Raw genomic sequence first — 23323 nt, 5'->3', positions numbered from 1 at the left:
AACGGACGGCCCCCACTCGCTCTGCCAATACAACCTGAAGTTGTACCCCCTTTTTTAATTCCAACTAAGCCTGACGAATTGTCTCAACGTGTCTTATCAGTTCTCTTCTTAACCTGGTTGGCGATGTGTTTCCAGCCCTTTAGATTTAGCCTAAAACCACATGCACGGACCACACACATGCATGTTAAGCACTCACACCTGTGCACACATGTGCACCCACCCAATAGCATGTGGCATCTAACATCATATTTTTCCCCAAATGTTAGATTCAGTGGGGTCTAGAACTGGCCCTGACATGGGGCTTGGACATGGGTGATGCCCTGGGGTGGGTGTTGCCTGCACTTCTTGCTGCTCTCTCTGGGTGGCCCTACCCAGAAGCCCTGATGCAGCCATCACCTGCTGAGGCCAGGCAGGCACCGTGGCTTCAGCATCACTCCCTACACCCGCGTGTGTGGCAGAGTTGGACAGTGCCACACCGGCAGGGCGCTGGGCCTACCTAGTTTTTGCATGCATGCACGGAGCCTTTCTTCAAGATTGGACACTCTGCTCTGAAGTTCATCGTAGTCATAGGCGCCAATTTCCTCTTGCAGTTCGTTAAGCACTGACGTCAGATTCTGGACCTCCTCCTTAAACTGCAATACCAATTTGGCATCGGCCTTGTACTCTTCCAACACAGGAATCAAAGGCCTAAGTTCATCCATTTTCGCTTTTATTGCCTGCAAGGTTAAAATAAGCTGGTTCAGTGCGATGCGTGCAAAAACTTGAAATACCCTGCCTCGGCCTGGCTTCTCCCTACGAGAGGGAAGGTGTGCACACTCCCGTCTTAGCAGTCCGTCAGTTAGCGGGTCCCAGTGAGTCAGGAGAGCGTATTAAACAGTCCTCAGAACACCACAATATTTGGGAAAGGCCTTTATTAGTCAGTTGAGAATGCAGCATCTTAAAGTTACATGCTTTAGGTCACATACACAAAGTTTGTGGGTTTTTTTTTCTTTCTCTTTCAAAAAGTGCATTGACAAGGAAGGGTTCAAACTATTCATGGGATGCATCTAGAGTCGCATGCAAAAGGAGGATCCTGGCTGGATTCAAGGTTCCTTAGTGAAATGGCGCTAAGGATTGGAAAAGAATCATAAAAATGCATGGTGCAAAAAGCTCTCTGGCTCTCTCATGGTTACATGGGGGGACTGCTTCTTCAGTCACTGGCGCATTGAAAAAACTCTTTAAGTTAGCCCTGCAAGCAAGAAAATGAAACACCGTTGAAAAGCTAGCTCACTAGCCTGCCTCAAACAGCCATTAAAAGACATATATTTGCATGGTCACTTAAGAAGAATCACACTTTAATCACAGTAAAACAAGTTACTCAGATGGTGTGGGACTCCCTCATGGTTTCTGCTGAGATCCCTTCATGCAGCGACTATAGCCTAAAAGGCAAGGGCTTGCTTGCTCTTGCTGTCCCAGAGTCTCAGAGACCCCAACTTTAGATCTCAGAGGGTGCTCTGAGGATGACATTCTCCAAGGGGAGCTACCACATGTCACTGAAGACACTTCTGTCTTCAGTCAGCCAAGCACTGGAGGGCAGATGCTGGCCAGGACAGAAACAAACTCTTTTGGGTCTGTAAGGTAAGTCGTGACGGCAAAGGGACAGGGCGTCTCCCTGCCTGGGACAAGAACTGAGCCTTAGTTGGCCTCAGTAGGATCCGCCTGCTATTATCTTATTTATAACGTAGATTTATAACTTCATTAGCTTGCCATTTTGCCTACCTAATGTACCACTTTTAAAAGGAGGATTAGCCCCTGCTTCACGTAGGGAGTGCATCAAAGGATGACATTAGTGTGAGAGGAAGGGAGGAGAGAGAAGCGCTCAGCGGTTTCCAGCCAAGCGGCCGTGTAATTTGACCTGTTCATTTACATCTGGGCCCGATTCCTAATTAACATGCATGAACACCTTAATTAAGGTGGCAGATAATTCCCAGCCCAGTCCTAGTGGAGAGTCGTGTATATATACATACTTGTACATATGTATATATAATTTCAGGTCAGAGGAAGTGAGCTTTTAACAGCCAGGGTCACACGGAGACGCAGAAAACTTAACTCAGCGGCAGCTACAGTGAGCCTTGTCACGGCTAAATTAGGTCAGAAGTGAAAAACTGCCCTGAGTGATCAGGGCCCAGAAATGGCTCTAATCAATTAAGCTAATCCTTGGCTAATGTGATTTACCTGCGGCAGCTGTGGAATGCCAAGGGCCTCTAATGATACCCAGCCCAGCTAATACCCCTCGGCTAGAGGAGCGGGGGCTTGGGACCCCTGTTTCCTACTGGTTGATGAGGAAGGAGAGAGGGGCCAGGGTATGATAAAGGGGCTGACCAAGCCCCACCCCCTTTGGTGGCCAGAGTTGGTGGCCTCTCTACAACCAGAGTTTTGCAAGGCAGAGAACAATTTGCAGTGCTCCCCGGGCAGTGCTCCCTGGGCACATGAACACCACAGCCCCTCTCTGTGGGGAAAGGGAAGCAGGAGGGGAAAGAAAGTTGTCTGATTTGGAGGAGGAGAGGAGAGGAGGGAGGAAAAGGAGGGATGAGGGAGGGAAGGAGGACAAGAGCTCCGGAGGACGGCGTACCTTGAACTGCCTGGCCAGATGCTGCTTATGGCTCTCCTCCACCTGCCTGAACTTGGACTCCAGGCCTTTCATCTGGTTCTCCATCTTCTCCACGTACTGCAGGTCTCTCTGAGTCCGCCTGTCCAAGACTTCTATGGATTGAGACATGTTTTGCACCTGTCAAGAGGGTAACAGGTTCAAGGCAAGAGCTGCAGCAGATGCCAGCCAGTGTCCTCTGTCTCCTCCTCAGCCAGGCTGGCCTTTCCCACAGCACCACCCCAGAGCCAGGAGTGGTCCAAACTCGATTTACCAGTTAATCACCAGCATCAGGCCGTTAGGACCAAGAACTCCCCAAGCACTGCGGATTGGCTGGGTAAACGTTCCCCGTCCTCTTCCAGGAGAACTCTGACAGATCAGGGAAGCATGGGGCTTCGGGGCCATTTCACTCTACGTTTATGGGTGGGACCTGTTTCCACTCAAGTCGGGGAGTGGCTGGCAGTGTTAGGTAAGTGCACACAGCGAGAGATGAACCCAGAGCGATGCCAAGCCCGCCTAGGGTGTAAATTCCCTCTCCTCACCCCTAAGTCTCCTGGAGTGTCCTTGCAGACAGCATTGGTGTTGTAAGTATGGAAGGAAGGGGCAGAGAACTGCTCCAGGCTCTGTGCCGAGCCTTCCCCCCACCGCATACGCCATCCGTCACCCCCACAATATCATGGGCAGATGACTGCTCGGCAAACACGCACATTCAGAATGCAGAGTCAGGAATCAATCACCCAGCAAATGAAGAATCGCTGTTTTACATCCTTACGGGCATTGTTGAATGGAGTGTAGCCTCGAGATAGGACTCTATTATTCAGCACGATTCCAGAGAGCGTCAAAGAAAAACAGTTTTGGTGGGGCCACCTGCCAGCACATTTCATTTTCAGGAAACTGGCTATGGCTTCTGCGAGAATGTATGCTCACCAGGGGCAAGGGGGGCGGGGAAGCAAGGCGCTGAGGATGCCGCAGTGGGTTGGGTCATTTTCTCAGAATCTAATCCAATTACTAGCAAGGAAGGTGCTTTCTGAATGGCAGGTCTTCTTGCTGAAAAAAAAATTTTCTTTTTTCTTTTTGGATTTGAAAAAGATCCCCTCTGAGGAACAGAGTCCTTGGGACAGAGGTGTGGCTTCACTGCACAGTGGTCAGCACAGCGCCGGGAGGGTTCCCATCGCCCACTACAAATGCTTCAGACCGGTAAGTGGAGTAAAATGGGGAGAGAGACTAGAGGCCTTCTCACTGGCCAAGGGAAGATATTGCCCATCTCAGCACTTAAAACCATATGGGATTTTACGACCTGAAAACAACACACGGATTCACCTTTACATTTCAATGTACAGAACAGCCTTGCAAGGGCTGACTGCGACGCTGACCCCTTTTCTTAGATGCTCAAATTGAGCGGCTCTTGCTGGACCGACTCTCTGTCTGCTTGATCTCCCTCTGAATGGCTGAAGAACTTTTTGTGGGAAAAGAGGTCCTTTGCTCTGGTCCACCCTTCCAGGCCCTGCCCAAATGCCACTGCCCCCAAGGAGTCCTCTGGGATGAACTCGAAGGACTCGGGAACAATACCACTTTGGCACTCTGGAAGGTGAAAGTGGGGGCTTCACCCACACCTGAGTCCAGAATGAGGTCAGCCAACGCAGGAAGCCTGTGCTGCCGCCTGGCCATCTCTAGCCAAAGCCTCCCTCCCTTCCTAGTCTCTTCCTTGGAGATGTGACACCGGGAGGAACACAGCTCAACAGTCAGCCAATCAAATAGTGGGCAGGGTTTGGTGTGGGAAGGGGCTCAGTCCAACACAAGACAGCACGGTGTGGGCGGGAGACTTTTGTCCTTCCTGTCAGGGCCCAATGCTCTTAATGCATTTTCAAATGTAAAGATTAACCTTAACGTTAAAACAAACAAGCAAACAAACAACAAAAACCTTAAAGACACCAAACAGCTTGGTTGCTGTAAGGTGAACTAAAGTCTGACCCCGCTTTCTGGCCAACCATTATGTCTTCCATAACAGAACCGCTTCCACACACTCCTACTTCCAGCCGTGTTTCCAGAAGCCAACCAGCACATTCAAGGTCACAAGGTCATGGGATAGTCTTAGCCACCATGGCAGCAGGTGCCATGAATTGGGGTTGGAGCACGAGTGGCAGCCACACTGGTCTCCCACCTGGGAATGACTAATTGCTAATGTTTATAGCTCATGTAAGCACCGGCCTGAGCCAGCTATGTTATTTATCTCACTCGATCTTCATAAAACCCTGGAGGGCAAGCCCTTCTGGGTCCCGCGTGCCAACACAGATATGCCAGCTCAGAAGTTAAGAAACTTGGCCTCGGGGGTTGGGGATTTAGCTCAGCGGTAGAGCGCTTGCCTAGCGAGCGCAAGGCCCTGGGTTCGGTCCCCAGCTCCGAAAAAAAGAAAAAAGGAAAAAAAAAAAAAAAAAAAAAAAAGAAACTTGGCCTCATCACGCAGCCAGCTCAAGGTCGGGCAGAGCCTCTGCTCTTGGACCCTTATCCTGTGTTCTTCGGAGGACACAGTTCCCTCCTGGTTCCAGCCTCATCCCCTCCCCTGTCATCAGACCCCAGAGGAGCTGCTCATGCACGCAAGGACTCTGGTTGGACCAAACTGGAGACTTTAGGGCCTGAGACCTGACCTGCTGTGCAACCAGGTGGGTCTAACAGGAAGCCGGAAGGGGGCAACGCAGAACCGGTCCCAGGGTGCAAAGGGACCCAAGGAATCGAGAGCCTTCTCTGCCGTTGCCCAAAATGGCAGGTGCCAAGCCTGGCCCGCCCCACAGGCAGGGAAAAAGCAAAGTAGAGGAGAAAGGAGGCGTGTGGACCAGGCTCAGCCTTAGCGCACGGATGGCAGAGCAGGCTTGCCTCATCGATGCTGGCAGGCACAGTAAATGAAGGGCCTCTCTCCAGCCAGTGCGCAGGCCCTCCCAAAATAGAGTCTGCGCCGCGTGAAATGGGGCTTTAAATTTTTAAGCAGCAAAACTGTGGCGTGCATCGGCAGAGAGGAAAGCTGTGCGGCCTCATTCTCAGGGGCCCCTAGAGCTTTCTGGAACCACTTTCCTGCTTTGCCCTTCTCCCAGGGCCCCTGGCTTGGGCCTTAGTAACCCCCAGCCCCGCCCCTTTGCTACCGTTCTGAATAATTAAAGGCTCAATTAGGCCCCTGTCTAGTTTGGTGTAAATAAATGTCCGCAAGGAACTGTTAAATATATTTTACTTGAACTCTTTTCAAGCGATTTACTCTGGTGGTGAAAGGTGGCAAAGAGGCCAAGAAACCAACACATACGCGACCCCTTTGGAGTGAGTCAGCCTCACAGATACCACGATGGAAATAAGGTCCCAGATCTCTTCCACACAGGGACTGGTAACAACCCCCAGGCTGTTTCCTGCCTCAGCAGCTGAGCCCGGGAAAGGGGTTTGCCCAAGGTGTGGGAGCCCAGACAGACCAGCTCTGGCTGGGAAGGTCAGGTCCTGGCAGGGGTCAAGCTGGGCTCTAATGATATTCTGCCTTTGCAAAGATGATTTCTGTTCCCAGGGTTTCTCTTCAAGTTACAGAGGACACCTCACCCCACAGATCTTACCCAGGTGAGGGCTTGAAAAGTCCAAAGTCAATCAGTAGGGAAAGCCTCAGATTTCTGGGGTGTGTGTGGGGGGGTGTGGGTGTGTGGGTGTGTGTGTCTGTGTGTGTGTGTGTGGTATGTGTGTGTGTCTGTGTGTGTGTGTGTGTGTGTGGTGTGTGTGTGTGTGAAAGAGACAGAGAGAGAGACAGAGAGACAGAGAGACAGAGAGAGACATGTGACCCCCACTGTCTCTGGGTAAGAAGATTTCATGCCCCTGGGGGCATCTTTTCTTGGGAGAGGGGGATGGGAAGGACAGAAAAGCCCCTCATTTTCCCTTCTCCCCATGGCAACACCCCCAGAGACCTGTAATAGTGAGTCAGCTTCAGAATCTGGGGTTCCTGCGGGCAAGAAACAGAACCCCAACAGGAAGATAGCTAGTTCAATGACTTGGACTAGCTCCCTTTCCAGCCAGCTGTGCGGCCTGGGGACATCAATCTGAGGCGTGACAAGTTCAGGTCTTGTGACAGTGAATGGAGATAAGACCCTGAATGTGTACATAGACACACCGCTGCCCTCATGTTGGGAAGCCGCCACTAGGAGCGTCCTTGGTGGGAGCGATTAGCCAGGTGGCACAGAAACACCCCCATGGAGAGCCGGTGTGCAGGGTTCCTGGAGCCCACCATTTCCCTGGCAGCATTGCAGAGCCTCTGAAGCAGACCCCGAGCATTGCTCGGAGGAGAAATGGCCTGTGATGAAGGAGAGCCATGCTTCTGGCTTTCCCAACAAGCTCCTTTCTAGAGCCCTCAGAGCCCAGGAAGCAGGTGTGTTCATCTCCCCACCAGGGCTACGCCTGTCCTTTTTCCATACTCCCATCGGTGCAGTCATCTGCCCATTTGCCCATTCATTCATTCACAAGTTTTTAGAGCAGGGCCATGCCAGGGAAGCCCTGGGGTGGGCCCTGCAGCCTAGCCGAGCCTCAGGCTGCCACACCGCACTCTGCATGTGCAAGCTCACAATACCCCTGCATGGACTCACCTTCTCCAGTAGCTGCCTCAGCTGTTTTGTGCGGGCATCCCGTGAACACATGGTCTGCTGGGGGGCGACCACCGTGCAGATACACCTGCCCTCACTGTCCTGGGCAGAGCTGTACACCTGCCAGCTCTCCTCGGGGTTGGTGGGCAACACCTGGAGAGGGGCAGGCAGGGAAGGGCATGAGGAGAGAAAGAGAGAGTGTGAGGATGAGGGAGACCTGTACCTGGGTGCTGAGGGCTCAAGTAGATTGGAGAGGAATAGTGCCTAAAATACATGTTCAACCCTAGATGCTAAGAGTTTCTGACCTCTAACCAAATTAATGCTGGGGGAGGTGGGCGGGGCTGCAGATGCACTGGGTTGGGTGAGGGACCATATAAGAAACCAGTGGCTAACAGCTTAGGAAGCCAGACACCCTCTTCTCCCAGCAAGGTGCAGACAACCCTTGATTTCCTGTTCCCTAACACTTGGAGACAAGTGCCATTGTTAACAGCCCCCAGTCAGTACCTAAGAACTGAGAGCAACAATGGCCGACCGAGGGCTGTGCTGAATCCCCGAACGCATCCTGGCTAAATGTTGATTTCCAACTCCATGAAGCTCTCCTCGCCCACTAGCCATTTGGTGGATGTCAACAAATACGGTGTGTAAGGGTCATCTTTAACCTCACTCCTGAGGGTTTGCCCAAAGACCACCCAGGACCCAGAGCTGTGAGTGGCTAGGTTCACCTTGCAGGCTGTCTATACCCCCATGACCCTGACCTTCAGACACACAGCAGGGGCAATAGCTACCAAGACTCCTGCATACACACACCCCCGTACCCCCCTGCACTCCTGCCACTGCAGCCTGCCTGGTCTCCAAACCCTTCCGTGGCATCCTGCACTTCCCTGCTATTTTTAGATAAGGATGGGGAAGAAGGTAGTGATATTCTTCATTTCATTTCATTCATCCAACCTCAGCAGCTCAGAACACAGAAGCACGCCAAGTCCTTATCAGGGAAACTCACGGTGATATTTTTGTTTGGCATTTTTCTTTTCTTTTTTCTTTTCTTTTCTTTTCTTTTCTTTTCTTTTTATGTATGTGTCATTACATAGCTCTGAATGTCAGGGGACTCACTCTGTATACTAGGCTGGACTCAAACTCACAGAGATCCACCTGCCTCTGCCCCTGGGATTAAAGGAGTGGGACATCACTCCTGGCACTAGGGCACTAGGGAAACTCATTTTAAAACAACAGGAGAGGCAGACCCAATAAGAGTCATTGATGGTGGCAGTTGGGTCAGAGACTCATCCGTCACCTGCCACCTGTCCTTTCCACAGAGAAGGTTAGGCCAGGTCCCCTCATTAAACGGTGGTCTCCATCTATCACAGAAGTCATCCTTACCCAGACCCTGCACCCCAAACCCCGGCCACCGCTCCCCACCCGCAAGCTGCTGAGGACATGGAGATTGTGATTTCCATTTCAGAGGCCGGTAGAGAGGGGTTGGGTGAAGGCAGATGGGCAGCTGGGTAGCTGGGTCCCGCCCAGCTCCTCTCAACCTCCTCCGGAGTGGATGCTTAGATCTTCGAACCGGGATGGGAACACAAGGGTCCCTTGGGATTTAGGGGACTCGAGTGAGATCACAAGCTCTGATCTGGGCCGGTCCAGTCCGCCTTTTACAAAGTAGGGCGAGCTGAGTCCTGGCTGGACCTAGCCCACAAAGGGCTTTAAGCAGCATCTCCACCCCTTACTTACTGAGTGACCTTGGCTAAGTCCCCAAGTCCCTAGCTTCAGTTTTCTAAGCTTTGCAAAGAAAGATTTCCTAAAATTAGTGAAAGAGGACTCTGGACTTTTGAACCCCTCCCACCACCAGCAGAGCTGGTGTCCTCAAGCCCCTCAGGGGGACCGGGCGCAAGAAGCATCGCCCCGAAACGCCAGAGTGCGGGTGGTGGCCGCAGCTGGAGTCGCTGCTAGGCTGTAGGGCGGAGGGTGGGCTCGTGACCCCGGTCCCTGCATCCCTCCCTCCCAGGGTGACCCCATCCAGTGCCGCACCGCTGGGCCAGCCCGGGGTTTCGACCCAAGAGGAGGCAGAAGGGAGGAGGGGCCGCGAGGGCTCAAGGCGGGCGCACTTACGCCGGTGCTGCGGTCCAGCGTCCCGCCGCTGGCGGCCGAGAGCCGGGTGGTATTGAGGCCCACCAGCGAGGGCAGCGTCTGGGACATCCAGTTGGTGATCATGGCCATGGTGCTTAGCACGACCCCGATCTTCAGCAGCGGCACCGACATCGCGCCTCGAGTGGTCTCCTGCGCCCGCGCCGCGCCGGCGCCGGCTCCCGCGCCCCGGGCAGCCTTAGGCGGCGGGCACCAGGGCGGGCAGGGGCGCCCGGCCGCGTCCCCGCGCCCCCTCCGCCCGCCGCCGCCCGCCCGTCTCTGCCTCCCTCTGCGCCCTGGCCATCGCCGCGCCGCCCCGGCGCCGGGAGGTGACCAGGCGGCCCTGCCTGGAGCGCGCTGCCTGCCCGCGTTGCCCGCCGCTGCAGCGTCCCCGCGCGCTCCGCTGTCGAGAAGGGCCACCAGGTTCTGAGCACGGCGCGGGATGTGCGCGGGGGCCGCGGCCGGGGGGCGGGGACAAGGCCGGGCGGCGGCCGACGCAATCTGCCCAGGAAATGGGTGGATTTTTCCTCCGAGCTCTGGCTCCGCGCTGCCCCCTGGCTGCAGGCAGCGAGGTCTGCAAACTCGTCGGCCGAAGAGTTAGGGTCATCCAGGAGGATGGATAAAACCGTAAAACAATAAATAAAACCTCAAGAATCTCGCATGGGACCCATTCACAGCCCTCCTTCCCCAACTCTCTTGGTCACCCTCATGGCTCTGTCTCGCCGAGGCCCGGCCTGCTGCAGGTGGATGGAGTCCAGTCAGTTTGGGGTGCCTCCTGAGCCCCAGCGGGAAAATAGAGCTTGGGTGGAGTCTCTAGTGCCAGCGCTGGAGTAAAGAGGTAGCTACAAAGTGAAAGACACTGCTGGGAATCTTGGACAACTACCTCAGAAGGAAGGGGCAGTTGGAATTCCTAGCCGGGGGAACACCTTGGGTTTCTGGGAGCAGATTTGAACAGAGGGGGATTGACTGGATTTGACTGGAGGGGGATGGTATGCCCGCTGTGCACAGCGGGGGATGAAAGAGAGTGTGCCCACCTACCATCCGGAACTGCGGAAAGCGTAGGGTTCAAGAGGAACTAGAGGGACCACACCCTTGCTTGTGGGCTGTGGTACATGCGTCGGAGGGTAGAGTATCTGATGTCCATGCTGTAGGCTTAGATGGACAGGGGTCCCTTTCAGAGACACAGCTCAGGGGCAGGGCAAGCTTCAGCAGTGTCTGTGCCAAGACTTGTAAGTCTCAGCCCAGCAGCACAGCCGGCAAAAACAACTTCATAGTGCTTTTGACTTTGAAGCAGCCCTCTAAGGTGAGGAAAGCCAGATCCTGTGGGCATTCCTCCAAGTTGTTCCAGCCCCAGGCAGGGAAAGTCAGCTTACTCGCACCCCTCCTACCTCCCACTGCACTCTTGCCCACCTGGTCAATTATAGACTCCCTGAAAGGGGTTTGGAAGAGACGTCAGAACAAAGGCAGGCTTCCTGGTGGCTGCCAAGAGGGATATGACATCTTCCTGGGGCTTGTCTCTCTGTGTTCAGTACCCATTTGCAGAGAAAACTTCAACAGCCAAGACGATTCTGGCCTGAGTGCTGGGTGTGAGCCCTGCTGGCTCTAGAAGTCAATTGGAGTTGTTTCTCTGGTTAATGCATGGCATTCATTGGTGCCTTCGGTTTTGGGTCAGATGCCAGCAAATTACAACTGTTAGGGAAGGGCACCATCTCTCAGTGAAAGCTGGTACTGCAGACCAGTCACACCCAGTGGTCTTGCTGGATTCAGCATCCAGAGATGCCCTACTTCCCCTGCCGTGCATTTCCCCATACAGACTCAGGGCCGTGGCTGTGTGTCTACTCACTTGCTTCTGACGACACAAAGGTAATACGCACTTAATGTTTATCAACAATTTCAAATCCAGCCCAGTCCAGTCCTCAAAATTCTCAAGCCATCTCAGGAGCCACCCCTTTTATTGAATACCCACTTGGTGCAAGATACAAGGTGCAGCACACACTAAGCTCCGTGCCAGATGCAGCATGGTGACCATAACTGTCTTTGTTAGGCACACTCCATGGCCAAGCACCAGTAAGCCTTTCCCACTGTCTGTGGGCAGATGTCCCTCCCAGAGGTCAAGGGACTTTGGGGTCAAGCAGAGCTCTGCCATAAACTTCCACGAGCCTTACTGTGACTCAGCTTTCTCATCTGTAAAATGGGCTTAACAATAGTACCTTTCCTCTGTGGTGTGTTATTAGGATAAAGAGTTAGTGTAGGAGTAAGTCCGGCCGGCTCTGGTGACAGTCATTGTCACCTTTTCAAATGACAAACATGGGCTCAGCCAGCAACCTGTCATGGGCAGGCTGTGGAGCTGGGCTTTGATGTGAGGCATGATGCCCCTGAGCCTTCTGAAATGCCTCTGGGTGGGGGATTTATAACCACAGAGATATAACCATATATCCATATAACCATAGTGGTTTCCAAGAGCTCCTGACTCTGTTTTAAGTGAGCGATTTCCACAATTGCTGCCCTGAACTGGAGGAGCTAAACCTAGAAGGGCTTTTGAAAGGAAATGGAATTCAAGGACTTTGCAGCAGTGAAGCTTGGGTCTGATCAAGTAGTCCCAGGAATTAGTAGGTAGCCTTTAGTACCACTGGCCAGAAACTGCCTCACATCCTCACGACAACAGGTCACTGTAGTGTGCTTGAAGAGTTGATCTTCTAAGCCTATGTGGGGAGCCAGATGTTCGAGGCTCCCCTAACACATGAATGAAAAGCACCCAATGCAGTTGATCAACTCACATTGCATGCACTAGAGGGGAACTGGCTATTGGGGACCAAGTTGACATTGAAGGGCAGTCATTAGACCAGGTGGAAGGAAATGCTAACCCTGCCCACACTGATGTTTATCAAAGCTCAGAATGTGTCTAGATTAACATAGAATGGAAGAAATACACATCTGATCATTTCTTAATGTGATTGGAACAGAGGTGCACAGTGAATACCGAATTCCCTTCCAGCTCCAACCCACATCTGATCCTCTTTCACCAGATTGAACATCTTTCCACCTGCACCTGAGCCTCTCCACCTGCACCTGAGCCTTTCCACCTGCACCTGAGCCTCTCCATCTCCACCTGAGCCTCAACACCTGTAGCCACACCTGAACCTTTCATTTGAACCTGTTTCTCAACTTGTACCTGCACCTGTGTCTTTCCACATGTACCTGAGCCTCTCCCCCTGCACCTGTGTGTCTCCATCTTTATCCACTCCTGGGACTGGTGTCTTTTATTTGATTTGAGTCTCTCCACTGGAACCTGAACCTCTCCACCTGCACCTGAGCCTCTCTACCTGCACCTGAGCCTCTCCTCCTCCACCTGAGCCTCTCCTCCTCCACCTGGGCCTCTCCACCTGCACCTGAGCCTCTCTACTTGCACCTGAGCCTCCCCTCCTCCACCTGAGCCTCTCCACCTGCACCTGAGCCTCTCCACCTGCACCTGGGCCTCTCAACCTGCACCTGGGCCTCTCCACCTGCACCTGAGCCTCTCCTCCTCCACCTGAGTCTCTCCTCCTTCACCTGAACCTATCCACCTGCACCGGAGCCTCTCCACCTGTACCCCAATATCTCCAACTGTACCCAGCTTCTCTCATCTGTACCAACTGCTCCACCATCACCTAAACTGAGCTGTTCAAGGTAATCCCTTTCTATTCTTCCAGGTCTGAGCAAAGTACTGCTCAGAGTCTTTCCCCAGAAATGGCAAGAAGGTCTATTGTCCCTAAGGCATTTGCGAAGGACATCTGAAAGACCTGGCGTTAAGTGCCATGTGATTTAGTGTTCTACATAGCACTTCCAGAAGTGATCTTTGGATTGTGGAAGAATACAGGCATTTACATTAAAATGTCCATGGTGCCAGCCAACAGCCTGTGTTCCTAAAGGGAAACTCAAACCCCATTTTCTACATGATTTCCCTTGAAGCAAGGGCTCATCCACATTTGCCACTGAATAATCACCACACTGACGGAGCAGGGGCTGTGCCCAGACAGTCTCTCGGATGTCACCGGGTCCTTTCAGAAGCTTACAGGAGATTGCTACCCCCAGCCCCACTGCATATGAGCTGCTTGGCTTTGAAAGATGAGCAGGTTTGGCCAAGGCAGTGTGGAGAGACGGCTCACCCTCAGGGCAGAGCCCACAAGCATGATAGTGCCCCTTGGATGACTCGGCACCAGGCTCCTGAGTGCCAGGAGTATGTAACCCAGACAGCTCTCATCCTGATGACCCAGGGAATCAGTCAGAGCCCTCTGCGGCTCCTGCTCTTGAGGCTGGTAAGGTCTCAGAAGGCCTGGGGTTCTGTTATCTGTGGTGAGTCTCACTGCCAGATCTCTATTCTCATGCCCTCGCCTTACCAGTGTTGGCTTGGAACCTGTACAGTTGTATCAATGACCAGGAAACAAGAATACTGACCTCCCTCCATAGCCTGAGTTCCTCAGCTCCAAAAGCAAGAGCCAAGTCTACAAGCTGGCGTGGGACACTTGCCCAGACATGTCCCTCCTGCCAGGGGCTAGCACTCGGTACGTAGAGGGTGAGGGATGCTAAGGAATTGCCTGGCAATGACAGGACCATGAGGATAGGCACGTGCAGTACACTAGCACCACCTCACCACCGGAGAATGGAGGTCCCAGGGCAGGAGTCTGCTCAGGGGTCAGGACCAGCAGTGACCACCTGGAGGGAAGGGGGTCTCCAGGTTGGGTCTCGATGCTCCCTAGCAAAGGACAGCTCCATAAGACGGTCTGGATGACAGGTCTGTATACCAATGTCTATGTGGCCTGTTTCCAAATAGTTTAAGAAGAACAGGAGAGGAGGAAGAAAAGAGGGAGAGAAAAAAACTGAAAGAAAGAAGAGAGGGGAAAGGGAGGTGGGAGAGAGGGGAAGAGAGTGGAATAGAGAGGCTGAAATAAAGACACAGAGAAATACAGAGATAGACAGACAGATAGGGATAGACATTGAACATTGAGAAAGCAAGATAGAGACAAAAAGCATACGGAGAGGGAGAGAGACAGAGAGTGACAGAGAGGGACAGAGAGGGACAGAGAGGGACAGAGATGGGGATGAGAGACAGGGATGACAGAGACAGGGCCGAGAGACCAGCAGGGGCGGAGAGACTAAGAGAAGAAGTTCCACATGGAGCTGCTTCTTTCCCTGTCCCTGTCCCTCTCATCTTTCTTTGAGGCAGACAGAGCATTCTGGAAATAGGAAAATGATTGCAGTTAGCCTAGCACATTCTTCTGCAGTCACAAAAGGCCCTGTGTGGAGCCAGGCCGTCCGTCTCCCACATAAGCCCATGTATATCCTTCAGAAGTGCAGGGCTTTGGGAGCACAGAGGGGTGGGGCTGTGCTTGCCACTCCCATCCCACCTTAGCCTCGATCCCTTGCACTCTGGACCATCCTGGCTGGCTTCTCTGAGCAGTTCTGGGGGCTACTCATGTTTTGGTGCCCTTGCTCTCTGCCTGTATCACGGGGAGTGATGGAGAGAGGGGCTGCCCTTCCCTGTGGCCCTCAGTGAGAAGGCGGAGGTTCCAGGGCCATCCCAGCCATGGGTAGGAACCACACTGCAGCCACCAGGAGCCCCTGAGTTTGGGGTTTATCAGTAGAGCTAGCAAGACAGCTAATCCAGGGACCTGAGGTCCTCCGAACAGCCAGTGAGAAGATCCTTTCTCTGAGCCCGCAGAAGAGCCATTTTGTCTCCTGGGGCAGCTCTGAGAAGGTGCATAAGTCCTCAGGGGTGAGATGTTCACTCACCCATGGGATTGGATAAAATTGTTTTAGGTAAGTACGGTCACTACTGGGCAACTGAATCAGAGAAGCTAAGGAATCAGCATTTCCCCCCACGCCCTGCGTCGTGTGTGTGTGTGTGTGTGTGTGTGTGTGTGTGTGTGTGTGTGTCCCTTTCCCTTCTACTCTGGTTCCAACTATTCAAGTCTCCCAGTGACCAAGTGATACACCTTCCTAGCAAAAGACTCCATGCCCCTTAGCTGTCCCTAAGACAGTGTCCCCACTGATGCCCGATCTGTATTTCTGGCTCATTAGGTGTGCGCCTGCTCTCCACAGTGCCTCTGCCTCACTCTAGCCTCTTTCATTAATGTCTGTGGGAAGGCTCAGCCCGCAGACCCAGAAACTGTCTGGTAGAACTGGAGCCAAACCCTGGGAGTGGCACCTCCCAGAGGACACATTCCCTTTGGGGCTAACCTGCAGTTTCCAAAAGCTATAAAGACTCCATTTCCTCCTTACCAGGAGCTGCCATGGCTGAGGATGGGCTGATTTCTCTGGCAGCAGCACCTGACCTAGATGTGAGTTAAACTATGCATGTTAGAGACAGTACGGTGACTGGGGGTGGCCAGCAGGGAGTAGAGGAACATGGAGATGTCGTATCTGCTCAGCAGCGGACCCTGATGCTATCAAACTCTGCAGACCAAGCTCCTGTTTGCCAAGCTAGACTTTCTCTGGAGCCTGTTCTCTCTGCTGCATGGCGGCCTTTCACTGGAGAGCCAAAGCTGAGCCATGAAGGTTCTCTGCTACCTCTAACACAGATTCTGTTACCTTGGGGGAAAACTCCTGCCTGTGAGTCCCTATGGCACTGATAGGCACAGGACAGTAGTCAAGCTTTCTCCATGACAGCCACACATGGCTCAATCACAAGAATAGACTCGGGCCAACCAGTACCATGTAACAGAGCAGGGGCAGCCATGTGTTGGGTGGACTGTTGGGTATAGGGACTCACATACTGAAGGCACGGTTGCTGGGAAAGCCGCTCTACATTCCTTCGAGTTCTGCTATGCTGTCTAAGTGTAACCAGTACCCTGAGATGCACTGAGAAACACACCCGTGTTCTCCCTTTGACCCTCAGATATTACCAGGTATCTATCACCTGCAGCCAGTGGAAAGATCCCTTCTCAGAGCCTGCGGGAGAGGCATTCTGAATCCTAGGGCAGCTCTGAGCAGGTGCATAAGTCCTCAGAGGTGAGATGTCCACTCAGACCATGGGATTGAGTAGAATTCCTTTAGGTAAGTATGGTGGTCACCACTGGGCAATTGAATCAGAGATGCTAAGGAAATCAGAAAGAGAGAGAGAGAGAGAGAGAGAGAGAGAGAGAGAGAGAGAGAGAGAGAGAGAGAGATATTCTGTAGCCCAGGTCTCAAACTCAAGGCAATCCTTCTGCCTCAATCTCCTAAATTCTGGGATTATGGGCATAAGCCACCTCACCTGGCTTCAGATTTTATTTTGAGATGGGGTCTTGGGTATCCCAGGCTGACCCCAAACTCACTATGCAGCTGACACCAAGCTTTGGATCCCCAGCCTCTACTCCTTCTCAGGGGCTCTCCGCCAGGCTGTTTTAAGTGGTGCCAAGGACAGAACTCAGAAGGGCTTGCGTGCGTAACAGGCAAGCACTCCTCCAACTGAGCTGTATTTTGGGGTGTCAGTTCTGTGGCGCGAGAGGCAGCTATGACAATTCCTGTCAAGAGACCACTCTCAGCAGCTGTCACCTGAGCTGTGGCCATGAGCTTTAACCCAAGTGTAGAGAATGGAAGATGGTCTAGGCAGAAAACCTATTCTCAAGAAGCCTGACAAAAGGGCAGGTCACACATAGACAGAGCTGATCCCCCTGAGGAGACCCAAGTCACCCCTTCACTGACCAAACTGCACAGATCTTGCAAGTGGTGGGGCCACACCCACGCAGAGATTTTGTGATCTAGAAACCTGCATGTAGGTGACGTCTGTTCCACAGGGCCAGGTTCTACTTGTGATTTCTGGTGTCTCAAGATTCTGCACAAATGTCAAAGAAGCTCTGGACTCTCATTGACCCCTGGCATTGCTATAAGACTGAGCAAAGGAGCCCCAGCATGCATTACCAGATGTCCTGGGGTCTCTGCAGGCAAGAGGACCCACCCGAGGGCCCAGCCTTAGTGGGAAGACAGGAACCCTGACCACGGGGTTCAGACCCTTTGTCTGTTCCTGCTTCCCCTTGAATGTCAGCATCTTGTCCCACATCTCTGCACCAGAGAGGTTGGTGTGACCTGGGGACACAACCGGCACCTCCTCTCTCAGGTACTTCACGACACAGAGCTGTTTATTTTTCTCTCTGTTTTAGCAGACACCTGGATTTGGGGTGTCAGACAGAGCTGGGTCTGCAACTGGGGCCCCCACAGACGTTTCTCTCCCTCCCTGAGCCCCAGTGTCCTCATCTTAAGAACACTATGGAGAACAAAGGCCACCCCAGGTCATAGGGACACTATGGTATAAAAAGCTCAGTCCCCCTATTTATGCTGGATAGAAAGATGACCCAGACAGCGTTAACCCTTAGCGATGGCTGACCTACCCACACCGAGCCCCTGGGGAGCTTCTCTAGCTGTGACAATCTGAAAAAGAGTAGAGGGGGAGGTGGAGGTTTTACTTTCCATCTCCCACCCTCTTTTGGACTGCAGTGGTGACTTAGGCCACCTGGAGGGGGGACTAGCCAGTGGCTATTGGTCTCCGCCAGCCTCATAGCAACAGCATCCACACTCTCAAGACTGCAAGCTGCTTCTCTCCGCATCAGGCCGGTTCAGGCTCACAGTTCCTCGCACACCTAATTCAGTGTAGCTGGTAATTAGTTTTGTATCACCTTACGTGACGACGCTGATACTGACTGCAGAGCCTGATAACCTTAATAATAAATACTACCCAAGGCAGACAACCACTAACTAGCTTTTGATTGTGGAGGGCTGAAGAGGGAATGGGAAGCAAATTGCTGTGTGTGTGTGTGTGTGTGTGTGTGTGTGTGTGTGTGTGTGTGTGATTTACAGTACTCTTTTCATCTCCCCCTGCCCCCATGTTCTCCAGCCTCCCTGTGAGCAAGGTAGGCCCAGGTATCTGAGTGCTGTGTCTCAGGAGCTGGGCATTCCTGTTCAGAGCTCTCACTCACCCTGAGTAGTGCAAAGAGTGAGTTCTGAGAACTCACTGTAGGAAAAGAGCCCAGTCCTGCCTGTCCAGCTCCTTGTCACCCTCCTCATCACACATTCTGTGTGACCAAGGCAAATGAAGAGCAGGGGTGAGGGGAGGGGCTGGGGAGATGAGCAAGGTGTCCAGGGCATTCTGGGAGATGAAGTTAACATCACCTCACCGCTCTGCCTCTTCCTGTCCCATCCACAGAACTATCCAGGTGTGGCCAAGTGCCCTGTGTGGGCTGAGACTTGTATCTGCAAGCATCTACAGTGACGGTCCACCAGACTCCAGGATTAAGTGCACAGAAGTCACTCAGTAACGACAGAAATGGAGCAACAGCCACAGAAGTAGTAGGCAGGAGGGAAAGCTCTATAAGCATTTACCGGTTTGGCCTCACTAGGGTATCGGGGCACTGCATGTTAGTGAAGCCATGCCGGGCTGGGTGTGGTGGCTAATGAGGAGCTGGCCCCCAGCAGCCACCGGCGCATGGTATACAGGAGAGAAGGGATCTGGGCCCTTTGTCTACAACAGCCTCTGCAGCCCCCTTTCCTTCCTGTGTTTCCTTTCTCAGCTTCCTGCCTGGGCTCACCCAGAAACAACTCTAGCCCCCAGCTGGGATATCATCCTTCTTCCCAGCTTCTCCCATTGACAGCTAGAGCACTCGGTGCAAGCCACTCTTGTGTTAAATGACATGGCAGAGCCTCAAAATTTCCCACAAAGTGTATTGCCTCAGATGATGGTGACAAGGACTTGGATTTGTGTGTCACCATAAGCTCAGATCTGAAAGGAGCTGAATCCAACCAGCTGGTGGCCAAGGAAGGCTTGTGACAGAAAAGGGCTACTGAGTGGAGCAGGCGCAAAAATGGAGCAGGCTGGCTGTGGACAGATAACAGAGGAGTTGATGAGATCATCCCATTTAATCTTCCTCCTTCTAAAAAGATGGAAGGCCAGACTCAGAGAGGTAAAGACCTGACCCAGCGCTTAGTGTGACTAATGCGAACAACCTCCGTGGTTCAAGGTCACTGTTGCAGAGCTTCCCAGCTCCCACAGATCACACTTCTATCTAAGTCGAGGCTTGGGGTGGGCTGTGCCTGGGCCTAGAGACCAGGGAGCCCCAGTCATGTCCCCAAAACAGGGCTACAATAAACAACCCAGTGCCCCGCTGGGAGGCTCAGGACGATGTCACTGACACTGCCCTCAAAGAGCACCAATGTCAGCTTTTTATTAAAAACCATAGAACAAAGGCACACCAAGCGGCCTTCTGTCTGAGGACAAAGTTCAGGAGGGCTACAGCTTTGCATGGAGCAAGCTGTCAATCAGTACTTGGCATTTGATTGAATGGATCATCCTGAGCCAGCTGCTGAGAGGACAGATGGCCCAGCACGTGCTCCATGCCCCCACCTGCCTCCCTAGTTCCCGCAGGCAGCCCTCCTTATGGGCGGGGATGGCCTATCCATCTCTGACTGGTTCCCGTGCCCACCTGTACCAGTGCACACTCACCATCCTGGGATCTTAGGCCCCCACTGTTTGGAAGAACTAAGAGCAAATGTGGCTGCGGAGAGCACTTTCCTTGGCCTGGGTGGAATACAGATGCTTTCTGAGGCCCAAAGGTGTTTGAGTCGTGTTTCTTGTCACAGTAGGGTTGAAAAAACAGATTTCCAGGCATGAATATCCTGAGGGACTAACTGACTCAGTGCAGCCCAGCCTCCCATCTCAAGCTGTCACCACTGACTGTGAGAGCCACCTGTCTCCATCCCAATGGGGCCCCTGACCACAGAACCCAGGCAGAGAGAGAGCTGAGCCTTCCAAGACTCCTCCACATGGTTGGATGATTTCAGAGATCTTGGTTCATGAGACTTGGTGCTGAAATCCCATCACTGTCAGGGTGACAGGTTTCCCAGGAAAGATTCAAAAAAGGAGACTTCAGAGGCCCTGCTAGGAGAGGTGAGGAATCTTAGGGCTCAGCTTCTAAGAAAGAACCTGCAAGCAAGTCACAGTTTCAGTGTCTTTAAACGTTGGCTTAGGGCTCCGGGCGCTGGCCATGGTCCTGAAGGTAGCCCGCAGGGAGGAAACCCTTTCTGGAGCCCAGAGGTGGGGTTACTGAGTGTGCAGGGGTCTGTTGAAGGGCCTTGCTGGGGTGCAGGCTCTGTTAGGACAAATGGGCAAACACCATCATAGAAACAAAGGGTCTAACTGAAGTTGAACTAAGTTTTCTCCCCATAACAGCAGATCTTTGAAAAGACAGGTAGAGGATTTAGGGTGGAAAAGCATTTTGTGGTTGGACAACTGAGGCCTAGGGGTTCCCAGAAGGGGGAAAAAGTCGTTAGGGCAGAAGGGTCTATGAGGAGAGTCATTTCCAAGACCACCGGGGAAATGCTGCTATCTTTATGACAAGATGTGTTGGGGAAAAAGGCATTGCCCTTTGTAAGGCTGGCACTCTGCTAAGCAGGATCTGTGTGGCTCTTTTTGGAACACAGGTGTGTGCATGGTGGTGGTGGTGGTGGTGGTGGTGGTGGTGGTGGTGGTGGTGGTGGTGGTGTGTGTGTGTGTTCTTTCATCCATGCACCATGTCCAATCAGCACTGTCCTCCATTCTTTCCCCTGAGGGACCAAGGAAACTCCTTCCCCAGAGTTCCACAAAGACCCTCTCTAGGGCTAACTGGATGGCTGTAAAGGAAGCTCCAGGCAAAAGTCACAGAGGGCAAGTGGGACAACGAATCCCACTGTCAGGTTGAGTTTGAACTGTGTGTCCTGGACACAGCCAGTCAAGCCAGCAAGGGCTTCTAGGTGAACAAGGGAAGCTTGCTCCAGAGTCTTCTGCCCGTGGTCTCACGACTGCTCTCTGTTCTCCCCCTTCTCTTTTGTTTCCTGTTTTATTCTGAGAGATGGACAGGGAAAGGCAGGGAGGGTCCAGGCACCTAGGGTTGGGACCAAAAGGTGGGCTGCCCATCAACATCCTGGACTTTTGACTGCGGGGAGGGGGTTCCTTAACTCAGACCAAGGCACAGTGGCAACACACAAAGGGCATTTTAATGTCACTCCTGAGCAGCCCAAAGCTGGCATGCTCTTCCCTGCGAGCCTGAGCACCCTAGTAGCAAAGCGGCCTCCCAGCTGGAAGCTCACAGCCTCCCAAGCTGCAATTTTAAAATGGAGAATACCCTCCCAGACACACACTCCGGTCGGTACATTGTTCTGGACAGATGAGCTCTGGGCATCTCCAGCCTTTCCCCACGCACACAGCGCATCACTCATGCCTCTAGCCGCGTGTGGTCACAGCCCCCGAATCCTCCACAGACAGCCAACAATGCACCCGAGCGCTTTGCAGCTGCCCTTCCAGGGCTTAGTGGCACCATGCCCACCGCGCAGAGGGTAGCGTTGTTCCCAAAGGGACAGTCGGGCGACCGAGGGGGGTGTGTTGGGCGGCAGGAGTTAGGTACCTCCGCTGGCAAGAATGCCTGGGGGCTTGGCTGTCGCCTCCGTCTTCCCTACCAGATGCCGAACCCAGAAAACGAAGCCCCCAGTTTGCCATCTGAACTTCTCAGGAGTAGGGAGGTGGTCTTAGGAGAGGGGCTGCTGTAACCCTCCGATCCAGGGCTGGGGAAACCCAGTCTATATCAGTCTGCACCCATCCCTCAAGCCCTGGGCCGGCCGGCACTCCAGTCCCCTCCTCAGCCCCAGCCCCGGGGACAGCTCCCCGACTTTGCCGGGCTCACGGTAGCCCTGGCAGAGGAAAATGGCGTTGGTCACACGTACTTGGGTGAGTTCGGTGCCCATCACCAGGAGGACCAGGAGGCTGAGGAGCTTCCGGGCCGGTTGCATGTCTCGCGGCCACTCCGACGTCCTAGCGTGCAGGGCCTGGGTGCTGGCGGTCGGCGGCTGCGGGGACGTGGACGCGCTCCCGGCTGTGGTTGGGGCTGGGGCTCCGGCCGCGGCTCGGGCTCCGGCGGCGCCTGCTTAGCAGCCGGGGCGGGCGGCGCGCGGGCTCTGCTGCGCTGAGCCTCCGCTCTGCATATTTATGGTACCGGTTCCGGCGCGACTGCCTCTCGGGCAGGGCTGGGCTGGCGGGGCGGGGGCTGCGCTTGCTTTCCCTGCGCGCCACGCGGGTCCCCGCGCGCCCAGGCTCAGCGGAGAGGCGCGCCCTGCGGAGCTCGGCGGCGCGCCCGGGCTGCAGCGATGCCAAAAGTTTGCTCGGTGAGGGGCGCGGGCGGGGGTGGCGCTGAGGGACCCGTGAGCCTTGCTTGCGCGGAGAAGGGAGGAGGGAGGGCGGCGGCCGGTGGGGAGGCAGGCTGGGACAGGATGTGACATCAAAAAGGCGGGGGAAATTGAACTGGGCCAGATAAGTCTATCTTGGCCAGCCTTAAACCAAGGGGAGCTCCAGGACCCACTCTGGAGACTGAGCTGAGTGGTGACAGGATGACACCCAGGGAAGTATTAAAGAGGAGGTGTCCAGATTGGGTGGAGTACATCTTCAGAGGCAGGTCCCATAAGCTGCACAGGTCCCTCTTAGGTGACCTTTAAGCATCAGGGTGACAAGGATGTTTCCAGAAGCAGCAGGGAGGGAAAGCCAAAGTCAGGTCACCTGAGACTGGAAGAGGCCTTTTCCCATCCCTGTAGCAAGGGGCTGAAGTGTGAGCAGGGAGAGGTGCTGTGTTCTATACCCAGGAGCGGGTTGGGACGGGCGTCTCAGCTATGTTGGTGTTTGTGGCACCTACAGAGGTTGTTATACACATGTTGTGGCCATCTGTCTTTGGGTCGTCACTCTCTTTACCCCACATACCTATGCTCAGGAGAGGAGCACCCAAGAGGGTCCGGAAAAGGATCCTCCAGCAGGTCTGGGGCATCTAAGTCCCTGTGGGCCTAACCTGTCCTTGTCCCCTCTCCTGGCCCTTGAGTCCCGCAGCTCGAGCGGAGATACCCGTTTCTCATTTTCTTGTACCCAAAGTCTTAGACTGTAGGGGGCTTGTCTCGGGGCCAGGCTTGTCTTCCACTTAAATTGTACACGATGGGGGAGGAGTACCCAAGGTGTTTGCCG

At 53.7% G+C, this 23323-nt stretch overlaps 1 protein-coding gene across 4 annotated transcripts in view; it reads right to left on the bottom strand.

Moving 5' to 3' along the window:
- The window catches only part of Olfm1 (olfactomedin 1), a 37750-nt gene extending 15158 nt beyond the window's left edge, over positions 1–22592 (bottom strand). Inside the window, exons 1-4 of one of the 4 annotated variants that reach the window (XM_006233875.4) lie at positions 22045–22554; positions 7225–7374; positions 2612–2767; positions 497–716 (exon numbers count right to left, since the gene is read on the bottom strand). In XM_006233875.4, the coding sequence (XP_006233937.1) occupies positions 497–716; positions 2612–2767; positions 7225–7374; positions 22045–22110 (592 nt within the window). In that variant the 5' untranslated portion in view covers positions 22111–22554. 4 annotated transcript variants of the gene reach the window in all.
- Between the last annotated feature and the right edge of the window lie 731 nt (positions 22593–23323).

This window comes from Rattus norvegicus, chromosome 3 (assembly GCF_036323735.1).
Source record: "Rattus norvegicus strain BN/NHsdMcwi chromosome 3, GRCr8, whole genome shotgun sequence".
NCBI lineage: Eukaryota > Metazoa > Chordata > Mammalia > Rodentia > Muridae > Rattus > Rattus norvegicus.
This window is presented reverse-complemented; position numbering and strand designations above follow the sequence as displayed.